Source organism: Macrobrachium nipponense, chromosome 1 (genome assembly GCF_015104395.2).
Source record: "Macrobrachium nipponense isolate FS-2020 chromosome 1, ASM1510439v2, whole genome shotgun sequence".
Lineage (NCBI taxonomy): Eukaryota > Metazoa > Arthropoda > Malacostraca > Decapoda > Palaemonidae > Macrobrachium > Macrobrachium nipponense.
Genome location: NC_087200.1, coordinates 187,830,430 through 187,848,529, shown reverse-complemented (window position 1 = coordinate 187,848,529; position 18,100 = coordinate 187,830,430). Strand labels below are relative to the sequence as shown.

The 18,100-nt window shown below is 42.0% G+C and overlaps 2 protein-coding genes across 15 annotated transcripts in view; one reads left to right on the top strand and one right to left on the bottom strand.

The window, feature by feature from the left end:
• The window catches only part of LOC135219934 (uncharacterized), a 276,412-nt gene that overhangs the window by 176,264 nt on the left and 82,048 nt on the right, over positions 1–18,100 (top strand). For all 7 annotated transcript variants that reach the window (XM_064257162.1, XM_064257159.1, XM_064257166.1 and 4 more), the window contains exon 2: positions 5,036–5,150. In XM_064257162.1, coding sequence (XP_064113232.1) covers positions 5,036–5,150 — 115 coding nt within the window. The remainder of the gene's footprint in view (positions 1–5,035; positions 5,151–18,100) is intronic.
• Positions 9,626–18,100, bottom strand: part of LOC135219932 (uncharacterized) — a 30,807-nt gene continuing 22,332 nt past the window's right edge. For all 8 annotated transcript variants that reach the window (XM_064257158.1, XM_064257157.1, XM_064257156.1 and 5 more), the window contains one exon: positions 9,626–11,796. In XM_064257158.1, the coding sequence (XP_064113228.1) occupies positions 11,692–11,796 (105 nt within the window). In that variant the 3' untranslated portion in view covers positions 9,626–11,691. The remainder of the gene's footprint in view (positions 11,797–18,100) is intronic.

Genomic DNA, 18,100 nt, shown 5'->3' with positions numbered 1-18,100 from the left:
CCCATGTCGGATGACTGTCAGCGTCCAATCCTCTGCCTCGTGGTATTGCCACCTCATCCATCTGGCTTGCAGGCATCCCCCCACTGGTGGGTGAGTTTGGGGGGGAGTGCCCTCCTCACTGGTCACGGCAGACTCTCTTCCTTTTGCCACGTTTGCCTTGCTCTCGACCACCTCTGATCGAAAAGGGCTGCTGACCTCTTGGCCACTGATTGGTGTAGGCAGTGGGACAGGGATCAGCCCTGGCAGGAGGGTGAGAAGCCCTCCTAGATGGAGAGCCAGGGCGATGTTGAGCAGAAACAGCAGGAGGTTGGGACCGATGGAAGGATGCTGTGTGGTGCAGCAAAGAATCCTGGGTCGCTCTCCTGAAGTCTCCAATCACCTCGTTTACATCCAGCTGGGTTCGAATTCAATGGGCGAGATGTGATACTTTTCTACAAGGGAACGAGCCCTTGGAGATAAAGAACCTCGAGAGGATGGAGGCCTGGACTGGTGAGAAGGAGTCACAGGATGCCTTTGCTTCCAGAGCGCCTCTCGTCTGGCGGTGAGCACTCGTGGCAGCTTGGGGATGGTGAACCTCCTTAACTGCTCTCCCAAATTCCCAAGACGAATAGGAAGAGGAGCTGGAAGGTCATTTGAAGGAGAAGGGGCCCACTTGCGGCCTCGTTCTCGAGGAAGAGTCGGGGATCAATGACCTCTTGATTAACAGAGTAAGCCTATATGGCTGCCTTCGGGAAGGCTGGGTTGCAGCTTTACAAGGATCCCGAGGTGGAGATGGGACCTCTGGAGGAGGAGCAGATGATGGAAATTCTAAGGACGGGTACTCCGACTCAGACGTCTCCGCTTTTTGTGCCAAAACACTGAAAAAGACAGAGGAAGAAGGTTCTATAGGTGTGTGTGTATCTGGAGGAGCAAGAGCATGTGTCAGTGCGTGTGCGCACAGGTTCTGAATGTGCCTAAGCACGTGTAGGCGAATGGGGCGCATATTGGCGCATGTTAGAATGTGCTGGCGAGCGTTGACACTCTACACGTGAAAAAGCGTGTCTTGTAGCACATGTAGATGAAGAGCACTCTGAAGAAGGAGCACGTCTGGGGCGTGATACTGGAGACCGAGAGCGCCTGCGGGAGTGTTTAGAAAAATGCTCTGGTGACGCCCGTTGGCGCGCACGAGCAATGGCGTTATTGGTGAGCGCTTATGCTGTTGTTGAGGCAGAGGTGAAGCAGAGCGTTGGGTAATGCTATTTACAGGTGAGCGCTGTCTAGAGGAAGCATGCATAATCATGCGTGCTGTACAGGAGTAACATGGCACGCGGATGAATGGCGCACATCAGGAAGGTGTTCTTGATGTATAGCCACACACACAGGTGTAGAAGGGGGGGCGTGCGTTGGGGCATTGACCCCGAGAGGGAGAGACAGTGTCTCTGCGACCTCTCTCCAATGAAGGCTCCCGTGCGCTTGCCAAAGCATCACACACTGCAGGGGAGCATACAATTAGTGAAGCCTCTTGTGCGCGTGCTGTAGCATCGTGCATTGAGGAGGAGAGTAAATCCAACGAAGGCTCCTTTGTGCGTGCCGTAGCATCGCGTAAAGACGAGGAGCTTACAAGTGAAGGTCTGGCAGGTCTCGAAGGAGAGCGCGCGTCAGCACGTCTCCGAGAGGAGTCTCTACTACTTCTCTGAGAGTCACTGCTGGCTCTCGAAGAAGGCGTGTCAGGAAGAATCCGAGGACCTCGTCCAGGCTCAAGGCGAAGCTGCAGGGCCTGCATCCCTGAAGGCGGGCAGACAGGAGGACGGACCTGGTCAGCTTCGAAAAGAGCCTTCGCAGGGGAGGGCTCTGGGGGCTGCGACGCAGAGGGAAGGGTGTCTTCCTTAGCAGCATGGGAGGATGAGGCTGACTTCTCCGAAGAGACTAAGGAGGGAGACACAGCCCCAGAGGAGAGTGCCAACAAAAGTCTCTCCTTCGACGGCAGGCCAGTAAGTCCTAACGAAGGCCACAAAACACAAAGGGCGTCGTCACCATGCACTGAAAAACAAGGCTCATCCTTAGAAGGGCCAGGCCTTCCTGTTTCACCAGGGGAAACAGGCAGGTCTCGCCCTTTCAAAGGCTGGCCAGGAGTTAAATCGTCACTCTTATGCGCCTCACTCCCAGAGGAGTGAGATACCGAAGGTCCCAAAGGAAGAGACCCCAACGAGGAAGCAGAAGGCCTGGGTCGTTTGGTTTTCGAAGAACTCGAAGGCGAAGAATCCCTGTTCTTCTTCTTACTTCGCCGCCGGCGATGCTCAACCCACGGCAGGCAACCAGGCATGACATTCCTCACGGGGATTCCAATGTATAGGAATGGCCTCTGCAAGAAGGACAAAGAGAGTGAGGGTCTCTGTTAATCCTGCTCATGAAAGTCCCACACCTACGGTCTGGGACACCAGGGTAGGAACGCATAACTATTTCGTCAGACATACTCACATTTATCTAGAAAGAGAGAAAGAATGTTATGAATAATTCCAACAAGACAGCGAGAGCAAAAGAGAGGTGTCTTCCCTCGCTGCTGGCTGTAATCACAGTGACTACTCAGTGAGCCGGTGGGGAGGCTGTGCTTCTCCACCACCGGGCAGGTAACTTCTGGCCCGGTAGTTAACTACCTCGGTACGTATATAAAAGAATGGATTAGCCGGTAGTTTCAGCTGAACTGCAATCTATCCTTAGTAAAGGACGTAAGGTTTTTATATTGTGTAGGAACAAATGTATATTCAGATTCTAGAAGTGTTTTGGAAAGTAAATAGTTGCAATTCATCCCATCCTTTGAATCTCCAAGCTCATGAGTGGCTTTTTTGAATTTCTTGCAATCACAAATCTATTTCGTTCTGAGAGGAGCAAAAGGGTATGTTATTAGAGATCATTGGAAATCCATCAAGTTCCATATATTGACTTGAAGTCTCCTATCCGAAGCTGTATACGCCACAAATGGCTGGAGTGATGATCCTCAAACCTTGCCATAGATAAGAAACTGAAGGCAAATAGGCCTGATATGAATTTTTGGCAGTCTTCCTTTCATAGAGATAGGAGGACTGAAATTGTCTTAATGAGACTCCATATTGGTCATTCCCAATTGACACAGCATATTCTGGTGTCTTGTCCAATATATGGGAGATGATGTTGATGTCAATAACCTTGTAAAATTCTTAAGAGATTGATATACATATACTATGTACATATAAAATTTGACATATTTTACCAATATCTAATTTTACCTATCACCCAATTCAATCAATTGTATGCCGTTATACTTTTATTTTTATTTTGTTATAAAAATATTAACTTTTTTTTATAAAAAAAATATTTGTCCTTTTTGGGGGTGGGGGGTGGGAAGATGAGATATGATTTTTAAGTTTTCATTCCTATAGGTTATCATCACCTTCATTTACATTTAATTAATCATTATGTTATTTATTTCATTCCAATATGGCGCTGAATGACCAAAATAGGTCCCAGTGCCTGGGCTTGTCCCTAAATTTCATAATCAATTCACCCAAGTGTCGTTTTGACCAGATTGCGTATTGCCCCTATGTACATCAAACAAAAGTAGTATTTGTTGCAAAGTGGAGAGGAAAGACAAATCCTACAGTGCAACTTGTGCAATGGTAGGTTAACTGTGGAACATATCGTTGTTGAATGTCCTTTTTTCGACCAAGTCAGAAGATCAACCTGTATACATGGCAGGTCCATTAGAGAGGTAATATAGATCATTTTGTTAAATTTATACAGAAAATAGATTACTATTTCTATAAGCTTTAATTATTCGGAGGTTATTTGATAATTTTTTTCCTATTTTTTTTAATTGCCTGCTACAGATTATATAAACTCATTGAAGCAATGCATAAAAACAAAATAACAAAAAGTGTGGTACAGCAAAGCAGACAACAATAAATTGAAATGCATTAAGCAGAATTTTAACTTTTGGAGTTCATCAGTACAAAATGAAAAGCAAGATTACAAATAGGTTGTACGAGACTAGCCCAGGAGTGTTTAATGACAACTCTGCATGGGGACATCTTTTGTTGCAATTTTTACAGTGTAATTTTAACATTAAAACATTCTATGTGATTGCCTAATTTTTAATAAACAAAGAAATTTATATTTAGGTGATAAGTCATTTCAAATACTATCAGAATCAGATAATTTTTTGTTAAATATAAAGTGTTATTTTTAAGAAACACTAATTTGATCAATAAAATTCAGCATACAGTGGTCCCCCCCGTATTCGCGGGGATGAGTACCAGACCCCCCCGTGAATTGTTAGAACCCGCGAATGTTAGGAACCCCTATAAAAATGCTAAAAACAGCCTATTTTGTTAGTTAAAACTCAAGAAAAACCCACTAAAAATTTTCATACTTGGTTTTTTTAATAGTTTTATCACAAAAAGTGCATTTTATGATGAAATTGATAAAAAAAAAAACAGGAATTTGTGGATATTTCTCATAGAAAAATACCGCGAATGTGCGAATTTTCCGCGAATAATGCGGGAAAACGTTCCCGAGAGAAATCCGCGAATCCAGAGAATGCGAATACGGGGGGTCCACTGTATTTATACTTTAGTAAAATATGGTTGCTTTTGTTATTTTTATCTACGGTTATTCAGTTTTTTATAAGTTCTGTTCATATTTTTAGTTCCAACCTCATTTATCACATAATCATCTTCATTTTTCATTAATTTATTATAATCCTTTAACTACCATTCCATCCCACTCCACTATATAGACATGCATTTTAGGTGCGTATTTATTTATTTTAATAATTTCCTCTCAGCTCTGTAAGAGTCTAGTAGGACTCATTGGGCTAAGTCCTAATTTTATAGTAATAATTATGATTTAATGTGCCATATAAGAAAGTAAATCATTGCTCTGACAAGTTTTATTTTTCCATGTTTTTTACCAGTTTCTTTTAATACATATTCTCAATATTCAGTAGATTGCAGTGTGGAGTCGTAAATATTTGTAACAGCTTAAGTGACTGTCCTTTATTTATCAATTCCCTTCCTTGTAGGTTAAGAAATTTGAAGCAGAAATGGCAGTTGCTCCCTTAGTCATCTTAGATGGAAATATGTCACTGGAAACCATCAGCTACGTTCTGGATCACTGTGCTTCTTGCAGAGTTCCAGGTAAGGGAATTATTATTCTTTTGATTAGAGTCTTTTTTGGGAAAGTGGATTAGATCATTTTTGGCATTGCAGAAGAGATCCAGGATGGTGTGAAAGACCTTAACCCTCTTGCGCACAGGCCGAAAATATAAGGGTGTAAGGTGTACAGGACTTTTCCCCCTGGCCGAAAAGAACACATGCATGGAAAAGTTTTTGGTAAAATCTGGTACATCCGAACTATAACTGATATACGCTTCTGGTTAGTGTTATTATGTCTGCAAATGATTGAATTATTTCGTAAAGCAATCAGAGCATCTTTACTAGGCTTAGAAATTATAAAAATGATGTGATGAACGTGAAATTTTAATGAAAAATTGTAGATATTTTTTTAAAATAATCATGAAAAATATAATAATTAGGTTTGGGGAGTTTGTTTTATACCTCAATTGTGTAGAAATGTTTGATCTTTCACGTGGAAGCAATAATTTTGCTATACTGTAAATGTATTTGCTAATGAACTATGATTTATTAAAAAATGCAAATTTTTTACAGAGAGGAATTTTCAGATTTCCCTACCTACTTATGTTGACGTTTTGTATCGTAGCTAAGTAAGCTAGTGGCGTCTGGTTTGCATTTTCTTCAAGATTCATCATCTGTCGACCCAATGGCGTCAACTACGTTTTGTATGATTGACACTTTTTTTCGTGAATTTTTCCAGAAAATAACTTACATGATGGGCCCGGCGCGTCATCTGTGCACTTACGGAAAAAAATTTAATGACGCACTGCACGTCATCAGATCACGAGAGGGTTAAGATTTGGCAACAGTGTTTTTGAAAAATATTGTTCCTACACAATATACAAACTGTCGGTCCTTTACAATAGGAATTACTTTCAGCGCAGCTGAAAGCGGCCATTTAACTTTAAACAAGGTGAGGGAGTATGTTGTTAACTGTTGACTACGGGTGGGAGTCCCTCCCGCCCAGCAATTACACTCCCACTTGGTATTTGGCCATTGGCGAGGAAGGACGTGTATTCTCCTCTCTGCCTGCTGTTTGACTTTATGCTTTAACATAGTTTTGATGTTGCTGATCCAGTACATATATGAATCTTGACTTTTTATATAGTATAATACATGTACAGGCAATCCCCAGTTATCAGCAGGGGTTCCATTCTCAGCCGGGTGCTGGTAAGCAAAAACCGAATCAACCAAAACTCAGTGATTTATGGCGCTTATGGCGTTAAGTTTCAGTTAATGGCGCCTCTGTTAGGTATGCTATGGCACCAGAAGTCTATTATCGGCACCTTATGGCGCAGATACCGAAACTCGGCCCATTATGGTGCCATAAATCACTGATGTTATGGCGCTAGACAAGTGCCATAAAACTGGATCGCCATTAACCGAGTCCGCCAATAACAGGGGACTGCCTGTAATGTATATGTATACATGTATACAACTTGTTGTTTTACTTTTGAGTTTACATGTTCAGTATTTTGGTATAGTACTTCATACTTATATACACAAACAATATAACTTTTATAAACCAATGATGTGTTGAACTGGTTCTAACATTGCTAAGGCAATGAGCTTAAACTGGTTTTCCACCTCACTTACGTGTTTTGCTCTATAGCAATCGTATGTTCTCTCAGGGAGAATTCTATTCTTTTTCTTTACAAAGGAAGGTTTTTATACAGAAAATTTCTCTTGACATTTGCAAGGTTTTAGTTTTTTCAGATGTTTTAGAGCACGAGTAGGGGGAGGGGTTGGATAGGGGTTCTCTCACTAGCAATAGTACTTGTAGTATTGCCCTGTATGTTGCTGATTGCTCATTTTGATTCGTCTGTGGGCATGAAGCAGCTGTTGCTCAGGTTCTTTGGGAACCAGAGTCCAGGGTGTGTGTGTGTATGCTCATTTGTACTTGGGAATGGTGTAACAGTCCCGGGATGGCAATGGTCTTGTGTAGAAGTCAAAACAGAGAATAATGTTGTCGTCTCTGCCTTATTTTTCTTGGTGCTCTCCCACATCTTTGGACTCTGGAACTGTAGCGGGTCTCTTTGGGACCCTGCAACATGAGCGCTCCAGGTGCACAGGTCTCCTCAGGTACAACATGCTTAAGAAGTAACCCGTGTCATCAATACTAGTTCCTGGAAGTTTTTTTTATTATTATTATTATTATCATCATCATCCTGGACGAGTACGAACCTCCACCCATGTTTCTTTGGACACTTGGGTAGATGACGCAACTGACGATCATCCTGTGTGTGATTGAAGCTCAAGGCATGAATCTCCAAGGAGAATAGTGTCAAACCTTGTACTCGGATTTCATCGAAACCTCGAGTTGCCTTTAACAAATCGTGGAGTTACCTTCACGAATTGGTAATATCCTTCCTCAGCTCGAGTTCCTTGTAATAGTGTGTATGTTGGCAGACTATCTAATAGTAATGTCTCTTTTACAACTGAATTAACTGCATTAGCAAAATCTCTTAAGATTGTTTCTACTCTACAGGGTAATACTTTTACCATATACTCAGATTCTTATAGTGCACTCTTGGCAATATATGTATAATTCTAAACATCCAATTATTCAATATATTCAAGAGTGGTTGTTTTTGCTTCCAAATTCAAATTAGTCCATTTTTGCTGGGTCCCTGCCCATGTAGGCATTGTAGGTAACGAACTTGCTGACCATGAAGCAAGAGATGTCATTACTAAAGAAGACATTCCATTCCACCATATTCATGCTACCTACTTACGTATTTGAAATGGTCTACTTGTTCCTATATAAAAAATAAGTGGCAAGCACGTTGGTGTTCTCACTGAAGCAATGCATAAAAATAAAATGGGAAAATCTGTGGGACAGCAAAACAGACAACAGTAAATTGTTAACTCGTGGAATTCACGAGTACAAAATGAAAAGCAAGCTGAAGTGACATTAACAAGATTACAAATAGCTCATATGAGACTAACCCATTAGTATTTAAAGACGAACAACACATGGGGACATCCCTCATTGCAGCACAATTTTAACAGTAAAGCATATTCTATGTGATAATCTAATTTTTAATACAAGAAATCTATATTTAAGCAATCAACCATTATCAGAAATACTATCAGAATCAGATAATTTTCCGTTACATAGAGTATTGATATTTTTAAGAAAGACTAATTTGATCAATAAAATTTAACATATTTATACTTTACTAAAATAGCTGACTTTTGTCATTTTTATCTAATTCAGTTTTTTATAAGTTCTATTCATAATTTAGTTCCAACCTCATTTATCACATAATCGTCTTCATTTATCATTAATTTATTCTCATCCTTTAACTACCAATCCATCCCACTCCACTCTATAGACATGTATTGTATGTGTGTATTTATTTATTTTAATCATTTCTTCCTGAACGTTTTCAGGCCAACACTGTAAACTATCATACATCTGATATATAGCTAGGATGGATAGTACATTATTTATTAGTGATGGAAAATAGTTTGCAGGGTGAGATAGCATATAATACTTAGTTAATTTATATTGTTGCTTCTTTATCATATACAGCAATCCATTTTCCTTTATTTGCTTTCATTTAAGACTACCTTTTCAGGTTATTTAGCATAGAGGTTAATGCTGCATCATTTGCACTCACTTGGGTATTAAAAGTAAGCTATTTGAGAAAGGTTTGACTGCTCTTGAGATGTTTTTGATTATACACTACCTATTATAAAGTCCAGGTCTACATGCATACATGTTTTCATTGCTATTCTTCATATATTTTAATTATTTAATGATATATAATTAAAGAATACTTTTTTCCTGTGACTAACCACATCCTGTTTAGATTATATTGCATTGAGGTTGCACTACCCTATTACTTTAGAATATTTTCCTCAATACTTTTACTGAAGTTTTTTCTGTTCATCATGACTTAATTCCCCAGTTAGAATACCAGAACTGATAAGCATTGCTAGCCCTGCTATCAACATAAGAAAACTTAATTACAAGACAATACATTTAGGTGAATTGTCTTTGGTTGAAAAAATATAACCCATTCTACTGCAGTTATACTCTATTTTTCATAAGTATGTAGTATACCCATTTACTCTTCTTTTAATTTTTTTTTTTATATATTTTTAATCAAAAAATATTCATACTTTTTTTATGAAATATGGTTTTTAAATTTTTACTCCCATTAGTTATCATCAGTTTCATTTACGTTAATCATTAAGTTATTTATTTCGTTCCACTACGCCGCTGGATGACCAAGTAGGTCCCAGTGCTTGGGCTTATCCCAAAATTTCATAAATCCATCCATCCATCCACTTGTAATTTTTCATAAGCATACAACCCTCTACAACTTTTCAATCCAGAAAATACAGTCACAGTAAGGTGACGTATAGCTGCAAAGAAGCTGGTAAGAGTGACTACTGCTATGGACCATTTTCAACACTGAAAACTTCACAGGAAAACCCTTATCTAAAGTGGATAATGAAAGGCAGCATTTTAATATATCCTATATACAGGGAATGTTATTTAAAAATATCTTACAAAAATACTTATTCCACACACTAATGGACGGTATATTTTGCATATGATGCAGTTGACAATAATAATATTGTAATTTTGTGTCTTGCCTGAGTAGTCTTATATAATACTTTAAATATTTTCATTTAAATTTCTATGTAATACACTAGATCACTTAACTTTTAATTTAAACTTTTACAGAATTTATAAAATACTCAACATTTCCAATTTAAATACTGTGTTCTAAGACAACATGGTTTGTACAGAAAACAATAAATTAATATTTAGTTGTAATATACAATATGCCAAATTAATAAAAACTGTAAATCTACTGAGGCAGGTGTAAGAATTTGAACATTCTCATTTGGTATTGTTTTATCACCAATACTATATTCTTACAAATCATATTATTTCAGTAATTGTGACTAAATTTATAAGCTAAAACTACTTGGAAAATACTAAATTAACACACATTAATGAGGATATCACTTTATATTATGAAAAATGTTATATAAAAAGGTGATATGGACGGTTAATAAACTCGCATTCAGTAATCATTCAACACAGAATCTTATTTAAAAATAAACAAGTTGGTTTCAGTAGCTATTTTTTCCAAGTAGCTATTACATGGCATCCTCATATTTACAAACACCTTGTACTGTAGTGATCAAATTTTATTTCAGTGTTGACTCCTTTCAACAGTAAAATGAAAAAAAATCAACAAACTTAATCCATTTCATCATGAACCAACAAAACCTCTTATAAACAGCTAGACCAGATGGAATCTAAGCAAGACCCCATCTAGAGGATATAAACATCTGTATGCCTTTCATGATCATCTTGCTTCAAGCTAGACATCATTAAATTATTACATCTCAATAATAACAGTTTATTTGAGCAAGTGCTACTATTCATTACTGTGTTCTTAATTGCCAACAAGACATACTATTCTCTCCTATCTACACTTCATGGTCTGGTGGTATGAATTAACAGTCATCATATTTGACAGTTGTTTAACATCTTGTAGTCAATCTCACAAGCCACTCACCTGAAATACCAGGAACACAATGCAGTCATACAATTTTCCTTTTAAGAGCCTATACCTTAAAATTTTTCACCATTTATAGCTGACAATTTTAAATATCAGATTTGTCCGAAAAATTTTTAAATACCTGATTAAGAAATTGCTCAGGGTTTGATTAAAAAGGATATAAGCTGAATTTAAAAAAAAAAAATATGTACAGTACCATGATTTTAGTAAAACATTTCCTAGTATTCTGTCCAAGTACTTAAAAATACAAACTGGAAAATGGAAAGTATAAAAAAAAAAACAGCTATCCTGTACTCTTATCTCAAACTAATGCAGTATAAAGAAAAAATCCATCCTATACTCTCTTCCCAGACTTCTGCAAAATACATCACAAAGTGATGCAATGCAAAGTTCTGAGAGGATGAACTATTGCTCCAACAATGGAACTAGAGAGATGAAATATGCATGGTTTTGCTTTGGAAATAGTAGCAACTTTAATATACATGGTACTATACTGTTGAAAGTTTAAATATCTTTTATAGATCTTAAAAGAAAGGAATAATTCAGATTTAATGCGCATAATTTTCAGTTCCATTCAGATAGTACAGGCTTTACCTTAAGAACATCTATATTATCCAACCAATAACAGTGATTTATTCTAAAAGACTGAGCTAGGTCAACTTGAAAAGCTAAACAGATATTAAATAAAAATTGATGCAGTATATCCATGTGCACAAATTAGGCAACCTTGCCCAACTAAAATACTGTTAGCATCTTGAAAATTGTAATGAACTAATAACAATACAAAAGTAATGATACAAAACGAACAATTTTAAATTGTTTTTAGTATGGAAAAGAAGCAATATACTGTATATGAATAGGCAGTTCACAAATATGAAAATTTTGTCTTGTGACACGAATTTAAAGCCAGTTATTTTCATACACACTACAACATTTTGAAGTGTTACTTTTTTTTCCAATGTAGAAAAACAACAGATTTACTATATGGGCCTTTAAATGTAACCCTGTGAAGACATCTCATGAGCAAACTGTCCTTGAGGCTCCATATGCATCACATTGGATGCCATTCTCTTTCGATCTCTGGCTTCGTATGTCTCCTGAAAAGTAAGGTAGTACATATTTAGATTGTTAAAAACTAATTGCAATTTACTATGCATTTAACTTACAGAAAATTTCCAGAAATGTTACTTTCACTATAAAATTCACCACAACACTCATGACAAAGCTTTTCCAACAGAGTACACAATGAATGGCTTAAGTGATCTAAAGGACGTCAATGGGCCCTGGGATAACCTATCATGCTTGTACATAAAAATGATATTGTTAAGATACAATAAAGTTTGTTCATACTTACCTGGCAGATATATATATAGCTGTATTCTGAAGTCCGACAGAATTTCTAAAAACTTACGACACACGTAGTGGGAGTAGGGTGGTTAGTACCATTCCCGCCGCTGGGAGGCGGGTATCAGGAACCATTCCCATTTTCTATCAGATTTCTATCTCCACTGTCTCCTGAGGGGAGGTGGGTGGGTACTTAAAATATATATATCTGCCAGGTAAGTATGAACAAACTTTATTGTATCTTAACAATATCATTTTGTTCATGAAACTTACCTGTCAGATATATATATAGCTGAATCCCACCTTTGGCGGTGGGAGAGACAGAAAAGGATTTAGGAAACATATATATGTAGATGATTGACATCTTGGTTCCTTACCTGTTAGCATAGCTGACTTCGTGATTACTGTCACCCAAGCCTGCATCTGCTTCACTAGAGTTACCAACAAGGTAGAGACCTGTATAGTTGGTGCGCTCTAGATGATCTGCCAACGGGGACGAGACCACAATGTGACTAGACCATGACCATACTCAAGAGGACAACGAGGCAAAACCACCACCTAAGTTAGCCTAAACAAATACTCCCATATACCAAAGGCTAAAAGAAGGGAAGACCGCATCGGCGGGCCGTGCCCTACAACCCATAAACATTGCGAACATTAAAAAACTCACCTACCCTTTTCTATGGGAAAGGATGAGTGCTACCTCCTGCCCCCAAGATAGTGTCTGCGGCGACGTATGGTCCAAGAGAGTAACAGTTCTCATATGTCGTTCTGACCTCCCGTAAATAGTGCGAGGCGAACACCGAGTTACTTCTCCAAAAAGTAGCACTTAAAATATCTTTGAGAGCCATATTTTTCTGAAATGCTATAGAAGTCGAAATAGCCCTTACTTCATGAGCGTTAACTTTTAAAAGCTTAAAGTCACTATCTTGACAATAAGCGTGCGCCTCCTTAATGGTGTTCCTCAAAAAGAATGCCAGTGCATTCTTAGACATGGGCATATTAGGCCTCTTAACCGAACACCATAAATTCTCCGCAGAACCTCTACACTCCTTTGTCCTACGAAGATATTCTTTAAGAGCCCTAACAGGACACAGGACTCTTTCTGGCTCTTGACCAATGATTTCTGCCATACCTTTTATTTCGAACGTCCTAGGCCAAGGGTTGGAAGGGTTCTCATTCTTAGCCAGGAATGACATACTCAAAGAGCAGATTGCATTATGCCCTTTGAAGCCGACGTGTTTACTAATCGCCTGTATCTCGCTAACCCTCTTCGCCGTCGCCAGAGCAGTTAGGAATACAGTCTTCTTCGTCAAATCTCGCAAAGAGGCAGAGTAAATAGGTTCGAAGCGGCTTGACGTTAAAAACTTGAGAACCACGTCCAGATTCCACGAAGGCAACTTAGCCATCGGTACCTTGGTGGTCTCAAACGATTTCAGTAGATCATGAAGGTCTTTATTATTAGCAAGGTCAAGACCTCTATGTCGAAAAACTACAGACAAGACACTTCTGTAGCCTTTAATGGTAGACACTGCGAGCTTTAAATCTCGTCTGAGATAAAGAAGGAAGTCGGCGATCTGGCTCACAGAGGTCGTGGTAGAGGAAACTCCTTTCTTCCTACACCAGCTCCTAAAAGCTGGCCCAAATTCGACTGGTTAAAACCGCGAATTGACGAAGGTCTTCTCGCGGTGGCGATAGCTTTAGCCACAGGTTTCGAAAAACCTCTCGCTCTGGCCAACTTCTGGATAGTCTGAACGCAGTCAGACTCAGAGCGGAGAGGTTTTTGTGGTACCTCTCGAAGTGGGGCTGTTTGAGTAGATCTCTCTTTAACGGGAGAGATCTCGGAAAATCCACCAGGTAGGACATCACCTCTGTGAACCAGATTGCTGCAGGCCAAAAGGGGGCGATTAACGTCAACCTCGTCCCCTCCGAAGCTGTGAACTTTCTCATTACTTCCCCCAGAATCTTGAAGGGGGGAAATGCGTAGAGGTCTAGGCCCGTCCAATCCCATAACAGGGCGTCTACTGCTACTGCCCCCGGATCGAGAACTGGGGAGCAGTAAAGAGGGAGTCTCGTCGTCCTTGCGGTTGCAAAAACGTCCACCAAGGGGCGTCCCCAAAGACTCCACAGCTCCTGGCATACGTCTTGATTGAGGGTCCACTCTGTCGGCAGCAACTGACCTTGTCGACTGAGGAGATCCGCCCGGACGTTCTCGACTCCGGCAATGAACCTTGTCAAGATCGTGATCTCTCTTGCTTTCGCCCAAATCAGAATTTCCTTCGCTAGAGCGAACAGGGAGCGAGAGTGAGTGCCTCCTTGCTTCTTCAAGTATGCCAGGGCTGTGGTATTGTCCGAGTTGACTTGAACCACTCGACGGGAGACTTTGTCCTGAAAGAACTGGAGCGCTAATAGAACCGCTGCCAGCTCCTTGAAGTTGATGTGCCAGGCTACCTGTTCCCCTCTCCAGGTGCCTGACACTTCCTCCCCCCCTAGTGTTGCTCCCCACCCCGTGGATGACGCGTCGGAGAACAACACTAGGTCGGGGTTCCAAAGCTTGAGGGATATGCCCTCTGAGAGCTTTAAACGGATCGAGCCACCATCTTAGATGGCTCTTCACCTCTTCTGAGATGGTTAGGATCATATCGAAGTTGTCCTTCTCTGTCCAATTGTCCGACAGGAAGAACTGAAGAGGTCGGAGATGTAGCCTCCCCAGGGAAACAAACTTCTCCAGCGAGGAAATGGTCCCCAGCAGACTCATCCATTCCCTCACCGAGCATGAATCTTTCCCTAGAAAGGCTGACACTTTCTCTATGCCTTGTTGCTGACGTTCCTGGGACGGAAAAGCCCGAAAAAGCCACTGAATCCATCTGAATCCCCAGATACACGATGGACTGTGTTGGGGTCAGATGTGACTTTTCGAAGTTCACCAGAAGTCCCAGGGACGCAGCTAAAGCCAGAGTCGTTTTCAGGTCCTTCAGGCACCGGGTCTGCGAAGAAGCTCGTATGAGCCAGTCGTCCAGGTAGAGCGAGATCCTGATGTTGGAAAGATGGAGCCACCTCGCCACATTCTTCATTAAGATGGTGAACACGAATGGGGCCGTACTCAGACCGAAACAAAGAGCCCTGAACTGAAACACCTTTCCTTTCAGGACGAACCGAAGGTACTTCATAGACTGGGGGTGTATCGGGACGTGAAAGTATGCGTCCTGAAGATCGAGTGATACCATCCAATCCCCCGGTCTTAAGGCCCCTAGAACTGACTGAGGTGTCTCCATCTTGAACTTTGCTTTTCTATATAGAGGTCAGACGACTTACGTCCAAGACTGGCCGCCACCCTCCCGAGTGTTTCGGAACAAGAAACAATCTGTTGTAAAATCCTGGCGTAGCCAGGTCTAAGACCTGTTCCACTGCTCGTTTCTCGAGCATCTGCTCGAGCAGATCGAAAAGAATCCTTTGCTTCTCTTGAGGATACGACGGGGACAAGTCCCTGGGAGTGGAAGTCAGAGGGGGAGGCTTTACGAACGGAATCTTGTACCCCTTCTCTATGATGTTGAGAGACCAGGTGTCTGCCTCTCTTTCTCTCCAGGCTCCTCCAAACAACTGAAGCCTGGCTCCTACCGGTGACTGAAGGCACGCATTCTCACTTCTTGCCCCTGGACTTAGCCGGGGCTCTACCTCTAGGAAGACCTCTTCCTCGGGATACAGATCTAGCTGAAGATCCTCCACAAAAGGGCTTCTGCTTCTTAAAAAGACTGAACTCCTGAAGACGTGGAAGGGACAGCAGGACGTCTCGACGACTGCGTCAAAAGGTCTTGAGTAGCTTTCTCCTGCAGACTTACTGCCAGATCCTTCACCAAAGCCTGGGGGAAGAGATGACTCGAGAACGGCGCATACAAAAGTTCTGTCTTCTGTGCGGGAGAGACAGACTTAGCCGCAAAATTACAATACAGCGATCTCTTCTTCAACACGCCTGCTGAAAAATGAGATGCTAATTCCTCTGAGCCATCCCTGACGGCCTTGTCCATGCATGACAAAACACTGGACAGCTCCCCCAAGCTGATCGAATCTGGCTTACGCGACTGGTTGTCTAGTACTCCGAGACACCAGTCTAAGAAGTTAAATACTTCTAAGGATCTAAACAGACCCTTCAACAGATGATCCATCTCTGACGTAGTCCACGACACCTTCGCTGAGGCTAACAGAGCTCTTCTTGAAGCATCTACAACGCTGGCGAAATCTCCCTGTGCTGACGTCGGAACCTTCAAACCTAACTCCTCACCGGTTTCATACCACATCCCTGCCTTACCGCTAAGCCTAGACGGAGGCAGGGCGAAAGTGGTGCTTCCTTTAGCTTTCCTAGTCTCCATCCAAGTGTTAACTTTCCGGAAAGCCCTCTTGGTAGACAAAGACGTTTTCATCTTAACAAACCCTGGTGTCTTCTTAGCTTCGACGACGAAAATGCGAAGGAGGAGAAGGCGGAGCAGCAGGAAGGAAGGTATCTCCAAAAGAATCACGGAGCAGCCGAGCCAAAACTTGATAGTCTGAAGAAGACGACGACGAGGGTTGTTCTTCATCCACCTCCTCCGAAGAACAGCTCAATTCCCCTTCTTCCTTACCCGAGTTAAACTCCGAAGAAAGAGGAACTAAAGACCTTTCACTCCAAGTCTCCTATCAGACCGGTGACGAGAAGAAGAGGGTAACGTATCCTTAACAGAATCGTTAGCCGATACAGGAACAGCAGCAATCACAACTTGAGTAGACCGCGAAGTAGAAGGAAGACGTGTAGCGTCATCTAAAGACTCGGGAATAACGTCCGATCGAGAGCGAACTTCCGTACTCACGTCCAAGACGCTCTTACGACGATGTCTATTAGCGTCCATCGGAGCGTCAAACCTAGCGTCCCTCCGAGCGTCCAATGAAGCGTCCAAATCAGCGTCCAAGTGAGCGTCCAACGAAGCGTCCAAAGAAGCGATGAGCGGAGCGTCCCTCCTAGCGTCCCTCGAAGCGTCTCTACGATCGTCCCGCGAAGATACAGGAACTGACACTTGACGAGCGTCCCGATGCACGTCAACACAAGCATGACGAAGCGGAGCGGTGCGTTCCAAATTCCGTCCTTCAGAAACTAAAGCATCTTCATCAGAAACGTCGATGTCGGAACGCCGAGCGTCCTCACGTCGAGAAGAGAGGGCAGACTGGAGAAACCTCTCTCTCTCCTGACGTTTACTTCCACCTCTAGACAAACGCTGGGGAGAACGAAGTCTAGACGCCGAAATACCATGAAACGGGGACGAAAGACGAGCAGGCGGATAAGACTGTCTTGATCTCTTGATCGGAAGTCTATCATCCTTCTTACGGCCCGAAACCGTTTCCTTCTGCTTAAGTAAAGCATCCAGTTGTCGCTGCATAGCAAGGATCACCTCCGTCTGCGAAGGATCTATACGAGGAGAAGAGCCATGCCTGCGAGAAGGTGAGGGGCGATGGGGACGCCTTCTTCCTTCTCCCAGGAACAGCCTTAGCTCTAGAGCACAGGGGCGCTCAAAGACGTCTTCATCGGGAAGACGACTTAGCCTTCTCTGGGGCGGAAAGGACACGCTTTCCGGAGAAGAATGCCAATCCGACAAAGCATGACGTGAAGCGTCCTGATCTTGAAACGTCCTCTTCAACGGTCGCGAATCCGAACGAGATTCCCACCCCTTGCGCGGGGAGGACGCGTCGGAAGACGAGAAACAATCCTTTAGGACACGTGCTCGAGCACGCTCCTTAGCAGCCTGAAGCGTCAACATGTACTGCTGAAGGGACGTCAGATCGGTGGGGGATCCCCGTAACCCTCCTTCGGCCTTCGACATGCCCTCTCCTGAGTCCTGGGAGTCCGGCAGAGGTCCCAGCCTAGAGGCGCTATAGGGCCGATCTGACGCCCCCTCCACTTCACTGGGGGCACTATCACTACACTTAGCACTTTCCCTGTTTTCAAGGGCTAGAACCTTAGATTCCAGAGTTTTCAAAGAATCTAAAATAAGCGAAAGGGCATTACCCTCCGCAAGACACCACTTGAGCCCG